The following is a 12879-nucleotide window of genomic DNA, read 5'->3' as shown; positions in this document are numbered from 1 at the left end:
GGCAATTATACTTCAATAAAGATGTTTAAAAAAAATGCTGAAAATGCCAAAATGTAATAATAACATCAAACATCTATAATATCTCTGACTCTATGTCAGGTATTACTCTAAGCACTTGACTTGAATACTCATTAAACCCTCACTCATTTAATAGTCCATGAATTAGGTACGAGTCTCCCCAATCTGTAGAGATAGGGACCGAGGCACAGAAAGGTGTAAAACCTTGCCTAAGACCACACAGATTGTGCTGGCAACCTGCCTCCGGAGTGTGTGATGCTGCCACCCTGTCATTGGTTTTAGTGGATTACTGAGCTTTGGAGGAAGAAAGAAGAGGAAACTTCCAGGTGCCAAACAGTTGGGGAGGGGTGGGGGATCTGCAGTGAAAAGAAAAAGCTGATGCCTTGAGGTCTGGGAGTCAGGACTTTGCAAAGGGGCCCTCAAGCTGATGCTGGGGTTTCAGTACCCACAGTGGGCAGGAGTGGGGAGCTAGAAGCAAGTCTCCGTAAAGGTTGCTTTTCTCAAAGCACTTTTCTCGAGCTGTGGAGAAAAACTTCCCACTCAGCTGGAAGAAACTGAGGGAGATTTTACTTTCCTAGGGATGTGGGGGATAGGAGACACCTCTGAAAAGCAGATACCCCAGGCCTCTACCATGCGAGGGTGTAAGCTCCTTCACCCTCTGCACAATAGAGGAATTTCGAGTAAGACAAAAAAACTGGCCCTGGACCCCTCAAGACCAGCTCCAAACCACTCTGTAGAGATACTCACAGAACTCAGGATTCCCACAAATAGACTACCATGTATTGAATTCCTGCTTATATGGAGTTTAGAGCTTAGTGGAGAGATGTAGACATTAAATAATTATGGTGAGTGTAATAGGAAATGTATAAGGTATTGGGAGAATACAGGAAAGAACAAGGTGACTGAAATTTTCTGGATATCAAAGAATAGTTCCATGAGGACATAATGGATAAACTGCCATCTTCAGAGTGTGTATGAATATTAGTCTGCTGGGGCTTTGGCGACAAAGTTCACAGACTGGGTCACTTCAGCCCCAGCAACTCATTTCCTCACAGTCCTAGAACAGGAAGTCTGAGATCAGGGGGTCTGTAGGTGTGGTTTCTTCTGAGGCCTTCTTCTCCTGTGTCTTTACATGCCCCTCCGCCTGTGAGTGTCTGTGCCCAAATTTCCTCTCTGAAAAGGACACCAATCGTATTGGATGAGGCCCCACCCTAATGATCTCATTTTAACTTAATTACCTCTTCAAAGACCCTATCTCAAAATACACTCACATTCTGACATACTGGGGGTGGTTAGGACTTCAAGATATGAGTTTTGAGGAGAGATCCACACTTAGACACGTGCAACAAAAATGCCAGTTGATTTTCACAAACATGGAATGAAGGAGGAGGAAAAATGTGGGAGGGAGAGGGATGGAGAAAAAATATTTTTAAATTTTTTTCAAAGGAGGAAAGTACTAAGACATTAATTCTAGACATGAAAGAAGAGGTATTTGTTAAGGTGGGGTTTTTTTTTATGAATTTTATTTTATACAGCAGGTTCCTATTAGTTATCTATTTTATACATATTAGTGTATATATATGTCAATCCCAATCTCCCAGTTCATCCCACCACCACCCCCTCTCCCCCCCACTGCTTTTCCTCCTTGGTGTCCATACGTTTGTTCTCTACATCTGTGCCTCTATTTCTGTTAAGGTTTTTTTAATGTATAAGAACATGGAAGAAATAGAAATAAGATGCGTAGCTCACAAACCACTAGATATGAAACAATTGGCAAAGAAAATTGGTTAACTCTAAGAAAGGCAGAAAAGGAAGAAAAAGGCAACAAGAACTTACAACAAAATGAAAAATTGTAAGATTAAAACTACACATATTAGGTATGATAATTAATGTGAACAAGTACAATTCTCCAGCTAAAAGTCAAAGTTCTTTATGGTTTTTTAAAATTTAATCTAGCATTATGACGTTTGCAAGAGACACATCTGGGGAAAAAGCATAAGAAAGAGATGGGCAAAACTGTGCCAGCTAAACAAAAAGAAAGCATGAGTGGCAATCATATTAGGGAAAATGGAATTCAAGGTAAAGGCTATTTAAATGGCCAAAGAATGATTTTTCTAAGGATATTTTGTTCAAATAAAAGTTTCATTCCATTCAGAAGATGTAGTAATTATGAGCTTATACATAACTATGTATCATCAAAATACATGTTATACATTAATATATAACATATATAACTATATATACATCAAAATACATATATATTTATATATAATAAACATAATTGATCAATAAAAACAAAATGATTCTTTAAAAGACCAATAAAATAAATTTTGCAAAATCTGATTGAGGAATTTTAAAAAATCCCGCAAATACCATTAGGACATAAAAAGGGGACAAAGTTACAGATAAAGAAAGATAGATGTCTTAAATTGTAAGACTTTTTAATAGTTTAATATATTTTATAAAAATAAGTGGATGGTTTTCCGGGAAATGTAAATTACCAAAAGCCCAGAAGAGAACCGAACACACCATTATCCACAAAAGAATTTAAAAGGTAGATATCTAACCCCCAACCACCAGAAAAAAACCAAAACAAAAAAAGGAAGAGGAGGTCTCACCTTCAAAGATTTTATGAGTATATTCTACAAAACAATCAGAAGCATAACTTCTGCGTCATTCAAATTGTCAGAGCATATTACAATGGTAAAAAAATCCCTAATTAATCCCATGAAGGTAAGCATAATGTTGATACCAAAATCAGACAAAAGTGATTCAAAAAGAACATGATGCTTTAAAGTTGGATTTTTAAAAGCCTCCCTTACGAACATAGGTATAAAACTCTGAAATAAAATATTATCATATGAAATCCAGTTGTTTATTTAAAAGGAGCATTTTAAAACCAAATTAAGTGAAAAATAGCATTTAAAACGAATTAAGTGAAAAATAAAAGCAAGTTAGTATTATAAAGTGTTATAAAACAAATCACCGTGTGAGTGTGTTTGTGTGTGTGTGCGCGCGCGCATGCATGTGTAAATGCAGAGTCTGGCGCAAATCACAGGAAACTGTTAATAATGGCCACTAGGGGCAGATGGGAGGTTTGGGTTGGAAGAGAACTGGGAGAGGAACTTTATTATTTCACATCCTGTGTAGTATTTTAATTTTTATAAACATGGATTCATAAACTAGCTCTGTAACTTACAAAGAAATGTCGAGTTTGATAATAGAATTAATTGTGAAAGGTCATGCCAGGAGCTAGAGGAAAAATCTGGAGCTTCACATTTATGTCTTTCAAGAGGAGGCTGAGGCGGAGGACTCTCAGGTTGTCCATACACAGATGTTCTTCCGTAGGTGTGGTCAAGGCATAGCGATGACTACAGCAGGCATCAAACTCCAACGACACAGTCTTAGGTATTATGCTTAGTGACTAAGTCAGAGGAAGACAAATACTGTATGTTTTCACTTATATGTGGAATCTAAAACAATATATATAACAAAACAGAAAAAGACTCATAGATTCAGAGAACAAACTAGTGGTTACCAGAGGGGAGAGAAGTAGGGGGAGGAGAGAAATAGGTGAAGGGGGTTAAGAGGAACGAACTGCTAGTTAGAAAATAAGTCACAGGGATGTAATGTACAGCATGGGGAAAATAGTCAATATTTTATAATAACTTTGGTGTGTAAAAAAATATAAAAATATTGAATCACTATGTTGTACACCTGAAACTAATAAGTCCATTATACTTCGAAAAGTTAAACATATATATATAATTAAATTTAAAAATAAAATGAAAAGGCAGCTGGGAGTTCACCCCTCACTCTTGTAACAAGGACTGTGAGACCCAGACAGGTGGTAACAAGTTTGACACGGTATTCTCTTGCTGAATTCTCTTCTTTAGGAGTATACATTCTCATTAGACATTTAATAATAGTTTTTCAATTGATTAAATTTTTTTAATGTGGTTGCTACAGTACAGAAGGTTTAGTCGTCAAATTTACAACCAGACTTGATGCTAGCATTATAGCAACATAACCTCATTTGTCCTGTAAGACAAGGGGACAAAATATCAGTATATCATGAATGAATACATATTAATAATTACTGGGACCTTAGTTATCTAGGATATCCTGCCGTCTCTGTATTACATCCTTAAACTGTACTTAAAAACATCTGTGCAGTCTTTCTCTGACAACTTTATATAGGCTGAGTCAGAAATATCTGATTTACCCTCGTCTTAATCCCAAAGGGTAACGAAGGGGTCTTAAAATAATGTTGTCATGTAGTGGTTGAAAAAACTGATAAATTATAAAGGAAGCCTCAGTTCACCTTCTATGATAGTTGTGCACAGCTAGTTTTTCTAAGTTCCAGTAGCTACTTCACTACCTGAAAATTTCCTGTTTGTGGTCCTGAATTATTGTTCGACACTTCGAAAAAAACTAGCTATCAGATCTAGGGAGAGTAAGCTTTCTGTTTGGTAAAACAAATGGAGCATTTGGAAGGCATTTGGTTTTACATGCTGAATAAAGAGCTCTTGGGTTTTGGTTACTGGCTAGTCTACCAATATAATTTATAGGCTTACAAAAAAGTATGGCATTTCATGGGCTTTCCTAAATAGCTTTCCTTATTCTCTGCTCTTTGATAAGTAATCAAACGGTAACATTTCTCAAGTCACACCTGAAAATTTCTACAAGCTGAGATGAAGTGAACTTTTTGTGATAAAAATGACAAAGCTGGGTTTGAACAATCACTTTCAGGGTTAAATAATCCCAGGGGTGGTCCCCTTTTATCTTACACTCACAGAGGAGGAACCAATTGCCAGGTTGAATTATCTATCATCTTAAAAAAAATTCTGCCCATGGCTGTAAAACAACTACAGATTGCTTTCTTTGCACTCTTGAGGAGCTGACAGGGCCCCAGATGGAGGTGTTTTTCAGCAAGCTGTCAAGTGATCCATCCCTCAAAAACAACCGTATCATCCATCGGAGTTGTTTCTCTTTGCCAAGAATTATATTGGTTCAGGTGGGAGAGGCCAGGATATGATGAATCCAGGAAAAACAAAGGCCAGAGAAATGTGTAAACAGAAATGAAAAAAAGAAAAGGTGTAATTACATTTAAATTCTGAAGGTCATTTTTGGAGTTGTTTTACAGTGACTGGATTTTTTTCCTTTCCTTCTACTTTTTAATTCTTTCCAGAAAAGTGGGCTTTATGACATGGATAGTGAGAGGTTGCTTTGTGTGATTCTTGAGGAAATCAAAGCTACAAAGCCATATTGAGTAGGAGTACCTAAAACATACTAAATTATCATCAGCAAGCCAGGGGTCTTTTAATTCATAGGCCTAAGGAAGGTGTAACAGGATCATTTGAAAGAATACAGCTAAAGTGATTGGAAATGGACACACAGCCCTAAAGAATGACTGTCCAACAAATCTGGAAGTCTCCCTTGGGCTCTGATGTCCTCCATATTAATCTTACCTAGCCTTTGAGACTGCTATTCATCTAAGTAGTAAAACCATTGGAAAAGCATGCAAATTCTATTCTTATTCTGATACAACTTTGAGGCTGGAGAGAGAAGTTGTGACTGAAATGCTAGAGGGGTTTTTTTGTGCTTTATATATATATGTGGTATTAATAACATTCTTCTTTATCTGCAGTCACTGTAAAATGCCATAGAGGATGGTGAAAAATATGCATTCCCCTTGTACTTAGTTTTCCCTTACATTTCCTCTGGAAGCCAATTATTCTCAATGATCTCCTTTATACAATCTGCTAATAAATATTTAATAAGTATATACTCCATGCAAAATACGTGGAACAGTTGTGATTATTTTTTTACTATGATAAATGAATTTCTTTTTTATGAAAGTATAGTTGATTTACAATGTGTTAGTTTCAGGTGTACAGCACAGTGCTTCAGTTACACATATATAGTTGTGATTAGTATACACCAGAGCTGTGCTTCTCAACCTCCTCATGACGTAATTAGAAAATGATAATACCTGTCTGGCACACCTGGGGGAGCGGTCACCACCACAGAGAACTCTCTGATGGAAAGCATGACACCTCCAGTCTTCTTAGGCAATTCAGAATCTATAAAGAGTGTTCAAATGTTCAACTGTGGTAAAACTTTAATGGCTGTAAAAATTGATTTTAAATTTTTATCACTTTAAAAATATTGCATAAACCATAATAGAACATGAAAAAGAACACATTTATATTTATAAATGAATCACTTTGCTGTACACCAGAAACCAACACATTGTAAATCAACTATACTTCAATAAAAAATAAATTTAAAAAAATAAGAATAAAAAAATAAAAAATTTTACAGCCATCAGCATCTCATGGCACACCCGCAAATAATTGGGGGCCCTTCCTATACCAGTTGGGAAGCTCTGTACTTGAGAAATAAAATGCCCCGTAGAGATGGGCTTATCTTTACTATTCTCAATGTGGGAAGAATCCAAACCAGAAATGTTCTGCTGTGTATGGGTTTCACAGGTTCTCTCATCAAAAGTCACATTATTTTTCAGCATTAAGTTAAATTTAAAAAGTAGTTTTGGGGCTTCCATGGTGGCACAGTGGTTAAGAATCCGCCTGCCAATGCAGGGGACACGGGTTCGAGCCCTGGTCCGGGAAGATCCCACGTGCCGCGGAGCAACTAAGCCCGTGTGCCACAACTACTGAGCCCGCATGCCACAACTACTGAAGCCCATGCTCCTAGAGCCCGTGCTCTGCAACAAGAGAAGCCCACACACCACCATGAAGAGCAGGCCCTGCTTGCCGCAACTAGAGAAAGCCTGCGCGCGGTCATGAAGACCCAACACAGCCAAAAATAAATTAATTAATTAATTTAAAAAATAAAAAGTAGTTTGTTTTTTTTTTCCCCTGTCATCAGGAGTTTTCTTTCTTGGTGTCAGCTTTGAGATACCATGAATATTCTTGTCCTGTTGCCACTGTTCCTGTGCTTGTGGCCTTTCTCTGCTTGAGTGTCAGTTTGTAATCTTCAAAAGCTGATGAAAAAATGAATAGTGTTCAGACAGAGAAAAAAAGACCAATACAATCAGAGAGTAACAAGGACAGGATAAAATTCCTGCTGGCCAGTCCAAAGTTCTGCTGTTTTTCTTAAATGCAGAGGCAGTTTTTTAAAAGGTAAGAAGATAGAGATGGTTATATCTTTATTTTTGAAAGGTAAATATCACCATTGTTTTCCTTTTCTTATAGTGATAAGGTGATAAGACTTATTCCCAATACAGAAGAGGAAGCATATGCACTGAAGAAAATATACCAGCAACTGAAGGTAAGCGAGTGTCCACTCACTTATCATTATGCTCATAATGTGTTTACAGGGTTTTGCTGACTAGAGTTGAGTAATTGGACTTCATTAGTCAAGGGAAGAAAATAAGAGATAGCTTGAAAGTGCCTTTAAAGGATAGTTAAGGTTACTCAAAATATTATATATCTGACCAATTATCTATTTACTAGTTCATTTATTTTCCATCTCCCTTAGTAGAATGTAAGCTTCATGAGAGAGCTTGTCTATTTTTGTTCATTCCTCTGTTCTCAGTGAGTGTCTTGAATATCCTAGGAGCTCAGTAAAATTTTTTTAACAAATGGATTTAGTTTGTAATGTTCCAAAGCTTCACTTCTCCTCCTTGAAATCTCCCTGCTGATCATCTAGACACTTTCCTTCTAATTAAAACTTCTAGCAGACGTGAGTTGAGGAAAAGAAAGCTAGAAATTCAAGTTAATTAATTTTGCTATGTTTCAGTGAGTCCGATAAGAGAATTTTGTTGGCAAAGGTTGAAGGGCTTTGGTTATTCAATCTTTGATGAATTCTATGGTTTTTAGAGTTAAAGGGTTTCTCATCTCCCCATTACTACAATATAATTGAGTGTTAACTTCAGCTAAAAGCTTATGATGAGAAGTGTTGTGATGGGCTCTCTTCCATGCCTACCAAGAATAGAAGCATCCCATAAAGTTTGTGGTGGTTTAGCTTCATTTTAATGGACAGCAAAGGAGACTTGCCAGGGACGCCTCATTAACCTTCAGTGTGGGATAGACAAGCAAGTGTCCTAGGACTGCCATACAGTTGTACCTGGAGATGGTGTTAGGGGGATGACAGAGGAGGGATGACAGAATCAGTGGCTTCTGGAGATATTTATAATTATCAGACTTTTGGTCTTTTATTTTTGGTTTGATGTTTCTCTTTGACATCTTTCCTTCAGATATTGAATTTATTTGCAAATGAGGTTTTGAACTTTTATTGATTTCCTTTCTTCTTCCTCATCTGCAGCCCCTACACATGCAGTGTCCTGTTTAAGCTTGGGGGTCCCATGACAAGGGCTCAGAGTGAGGATGCAGGAGCTTATTCCAAACTGTCGTGATTTTATCCAATACCAGAGAGACTGCGCTCACCAGGCATTTCCTAAACCTCCTCTCCCCCTCAAAGGAATCCCTGCTTCTGGGTACTGACATTGACCTTCCTCTGGTCACATATGATCATCAACCCCATTATAGCCTTTTCAGCAGCCATACCTGAACACTCTCTGAATAACCCACCAGGGACTCAAAAGTTACACAAAAACAAAGCAAGTTTCAAGCAGAAGTTTCTGTCTCCATTGTGTTGTAGAAATATCAGTGGAAAAAAACAGTAGCCCCTTTACATCTTAGAGTGCAGTATTCCCAGGAACAAATATTCTGAACCAAATATTGGAAAACATGATTTGTCAAAGGACGTTTCTCCCAATTTGTGAATATATTTACATGGTAAGCCTTACAAAGTGATAAAAATGAAATTGCAGAGTTCTGTATGCAGTGATCACTTACCATTATCAAAAGCAGTAAGATTACATCAGTGAGAACTGTGGGGGTTACTTATAAACTCATCAGTCATTGTAGATGGAACCGAAAGATGTTGAGCATAGACAGGATGGTGGACCCTAATGACAGCACATTTACATTGTGCCCTTTTTGTACTTAAAAATGCTCCCGCATATTGTTTTCATTTGGTCCTTAAGGAAAGGGAATAAACTAGGGGAGGAAACAGTTTGGATGCAAAGGATCTTAGAAGATAACTGAGAGAAGAGGGGAGGGACTGGTGAGGAAAGAGGGGAGGGACTGGTGAGGAAAGAGGGGAGCAGAGCAAGGAGGGATGGGGAGTTAATATCCCAGTGTTGACGACGTTCTGGTGAGTCCACGTCACACTCGCATCCAGCCCCTTGCAGTCACTACGTGCCAGTCACACTAAGTGCTTTCTATGAATTGCCTCATTTTAACGACCCTATGAATTGGGTACTATCATTACTGCTATCTTACAGATAGAGAAACTGGGAGAGACAGACAGAGGTTAAGGAACTTGCCCCAGGTCACAGTGCAGAATTGGAACACACGTTTAAGCAGTGCCAAACCCTCTAGAACCCAGGTGAGGCTACCTCTTGCCTCTAGTCTGTGTACTCTGATCGTCTTCACAATGGAGAGGATCAAGGCCAAGTGTGCAGGGCATTGGAGCCTGGTCTCAGAATGTGATCATTATCATGCTCTTACTTACTTTATTCCTTGAGTCAGGGGTCACCAAGACCACCCCCAGGTTCAGTGATTGCAGGAGGAGCCGCACAGCTCAGCCTACAGGCCTAATTAGACCTATGATTTATTATGCAAGAGGATACAAAGCAAAATGAGCAAAAAGAAAAGGCACATGGCGTGAAGTCCAGGAGAACCCAGGCACAAGTTTCCAAGAATCGTCTTCCAGGAGAGTCACACAGGATGTTCTTAATTCCCTCGGTAACAAGTTGTGATGACACACGTGGAGCTCGCCGTAGACGTAGCGCCTGGGGATTTTATTGAGCCTAATCACGTAGCCCCCTTGCCTCACACGCACCAGAATTCCAGGCTCCTGCAGGAGAGCAGGTGTTCAGCGTGAGCTATACTCTTTGCACAAACACTTTAGGCACCGTGAACTGCTCTTCTCGGTTAGGATGGTAGTGACCCTCCCACAATCTAACTTCCCATGCCCGTCTTGCAGGCAGGCCATTCTAAGTCTAGCAGATTCGGGCCTGCTATAATAACTCTTTTCTGAACATTTCATTTCTTTCACTAAAGAAATTGTTTTATTAGGCTGAAGTTTGAGGCACTGAGCTTAACTAAATTTCTATCAATAAGCATCATGTTAACTTGAGGTCGTTTTAAATTCATATGATTTCATCACGTATTCCTCTTGCACTACTGAAAGCAGCAATTCTGGCCAGGCAGAGAGAAAAGCCTGCAGAGAAGAAAGAATATGACTGTCTGTCATCTGATGCCCTGTGGAGCTGATGGGACAGAATTGGGGCCATTGTTAACAGCCCCTTTGCACACCCTGTGCACCGCCTCCAAGGGGAAGAGAGGAGGGTTTGCTGGGAGGCCTTGAGTTGCCTTCTTTCCCTACAGCACAGTGTGGTAGACAGAATTCTAAGGTGGCCCCAGCATTTCTGCCCCGTGGTGTACACCCTGCATAATCCCTCCTCTGAGTGTGGGCTGGGGCCTGTTAATACGATAGAATAGTCACTCTCTTGATATGTAAAGTATTATGCAGCAGGAGGGAGATTACCTGGGGTGGGCCTAACCTAATCAGGTGAGCCCCTTAAAACAGAGCGTTTTCTCCAGCTGTTGGTAGAGGAAGAAGTCAGAGAAGTGCTCCCCCTGGCACATAGTCAAGCTGCTATGCTGTGAACTGCCCATGGGAGCCATGTGATAAGGATAGTGGCTGCTAGGATGTGAGAGCCATCTGCAGCTGACAGGCAGCAAGGAAATGGAGATGTCAGTCCTACAACCATAAGGAACTGAATTCTGTCACAACCATATGAGCTTGGAAGACAACCCTGAGGTCCGGATGAAATCCCAGCCCAGCTTGTATCTTGATTTTTGCTCAGTGAGACCTTGAAGAAAATATCCAGCCAGCTGTGTCTGGACTTCTGACCTACAGAACTGTAAGATGATAAATGGGTATTATTTTAAGCTGAGTTCGTGGTAATTTGTTCTGCAGCAATAGAAACGAATATGCACGGTAAGATAGCATTCCTACATCTTGGCCTTTGATGGCTCTTGGTTTAATAGCATATATGAATGCTTTAAGTTACTTTTTCTGATTTCATTGACTGTAACTAAGCATTTATGGAAAAGTGAAAAGCAATTGGAATATATGCTTAGGCTAAATTCACAGTGCTTTATCTGAAACCGGAACAAATGCAAAGTGTATGTGCATTGTTGAATGGAATCTGAGACGGTATGGTCAGAGCATAGCTAATTAGACAGAGAACTGCTGTTACAAAGCTGGTTACTTTCCTAATTAGATTTTATGGTTTTGCTGAAGAATTAAAACAAAAGTTAAACAGAAAACCATGCCTCCAGAGAACTGAATTGAGAAAGCACCAACCGATTAAACTGGTAATTAAGAGCATAACCATGATTTAAATAAAGTTATGATGGAAAGGGGACAGTTTGCAGGTGAGTAAAATTAAAGTCCGAACACCATGTTCTGCCTAGATTTCTTCACAGATTCTTTGTGCTCTGAAGGAATAGAAATGGCTTTATGTAAAATCACAAAGTTTCTCTTAAGAGAATTGACACAGCCTTGTTGAAAGAAAAATTAATGACGTTTGTTTCCAGTTTTCTCATCAGAGATCTGTAGGATAAAAAACTGTCCTGTATCCAAAAGTTTATCGTTTTTTTCAAACTAAAACATAGCCTCAAAAATATTAGTTTTCTTGATATCTTTGAGTGACATATCTAGACTCATAAATTTCCCTGGGAAAAAACTGCACTTCTTATGAGGAAGCCTTCATCCTTTCTCCTTTGCTTGGTTGTGAACTTGGCTGCTGCCTTTCCCAGGTGTGACCACTTTCCTCAGTATCGTGCTATAGTTGAATGCTCTTTTCTCTAATCCTCCTTGGTACCCGCCCAAGTCATGCAGCTGGACCTATAGGATGTCCAGAACACCTGTGGTCCCTAGGCGCTTACAAGCTCAAACATCCAACTGGATGGTGGAATGGACTGGGAAACTTGTGAGAAGGAAGATGGACGATAGAATTCTTGCTATGGGAGTTATTTGTTCCAAGTTTCATTAGAAACCGATTGTGCCATTAGAGGATCTCTTAAGCATGGCTGTGAAAGGAAGAATTCTATATACACACCTTCTCCCAGCTGTTCCATCAAACACTAATCTAGGTACTGCTTTAAAAGGATTTTGCAAATGTAAGTAAGGTACCAAATCAGTTGATCTTAAAATAGGGAGATTATCTAGGTGGGCCTGACCTAATCAGGTGAGCACTTTAAAAATAGAGTGTTTTCCCCACTCTATGATTGCAAAAGAAGAAATAGAAAGATGGACTCCTGCTGGCCTGGAGGAAATCAAACATCCAAGCTGAGAGCTTCCATGTAACAAGAAACTTCAGGCGGACTCTAGTTATTGACAGTTGACTAGAAGAAAACAGAGACCTCAGTCCTACAACTACAGTGAAACTTTACCAGCAACCATTGAGAATGTAAGAGGATCCTGAGGTCCAGATGAGACTGAAGCCTAAGCTGACACCTTAATTTCAGCCCTGTGACACCCTAAGCAGAAAATCAGGCCACTTTTGACCTACAGAAATGGTAAAGTAAGAATTGAGCTGCTAAATTTGTGATAACTTAGCAATAAAAATCTAATAAAGTGGCCTCAAGCAGCCAGTGACTCAGTGAGCTAGCTGATGATACACAGAACCATTATGAATGATATTGAAAGATAAAAGTGAAGAAGAGACCAAAACTTTGATCTGTCAAAATGTTTGGGGCAGGAAATAGCATTTACATTTTTTTTGTTAAAGGCTTTGTGAAGTAATGAAGCAAC

At 39.1% G+C, this 12879-nt stretch overlaps 1 protein-coding gene across 1 annotated transcript in view; it reads left to right on the top strand.

Moving 5' to 3' along the window:
• CPA6 (carboxypeptidase A6) overlaps positions 1-12879 on the top strand; it is a 285604-nt gene that overhangs the window by 103472 nt on the left and 169253 nt on the right. The window contains exon 2 of the mRNA XM_082433701.1: positions 7239-7314. Coding sequence (XP_082289827.1) covers positions 7239-7314 — 76 coding nt within the window. The remainder of the gene's footprint in view (positions 1-7238; positions 7315-12879) is intronic.

The sequence above is a fragment of the Balaenoptera physalus genome (assembly GCF_965194825.1).
Source record: "Balaenoptera physalus genome assembly, chromosome: 17".
Taxonomy (NCBI): domain Eukaryota; kingdom Metazoa; phylum Chordata; class Mammalia; order Artiodactyla; family Balaenopteridae; genus Balaenoptera; species Balaenoptera physalus.
Note: the sequence above shows the minus strand (reverse complement) of the source record. Positions and strands in the feature narration are given on the sequence as shown.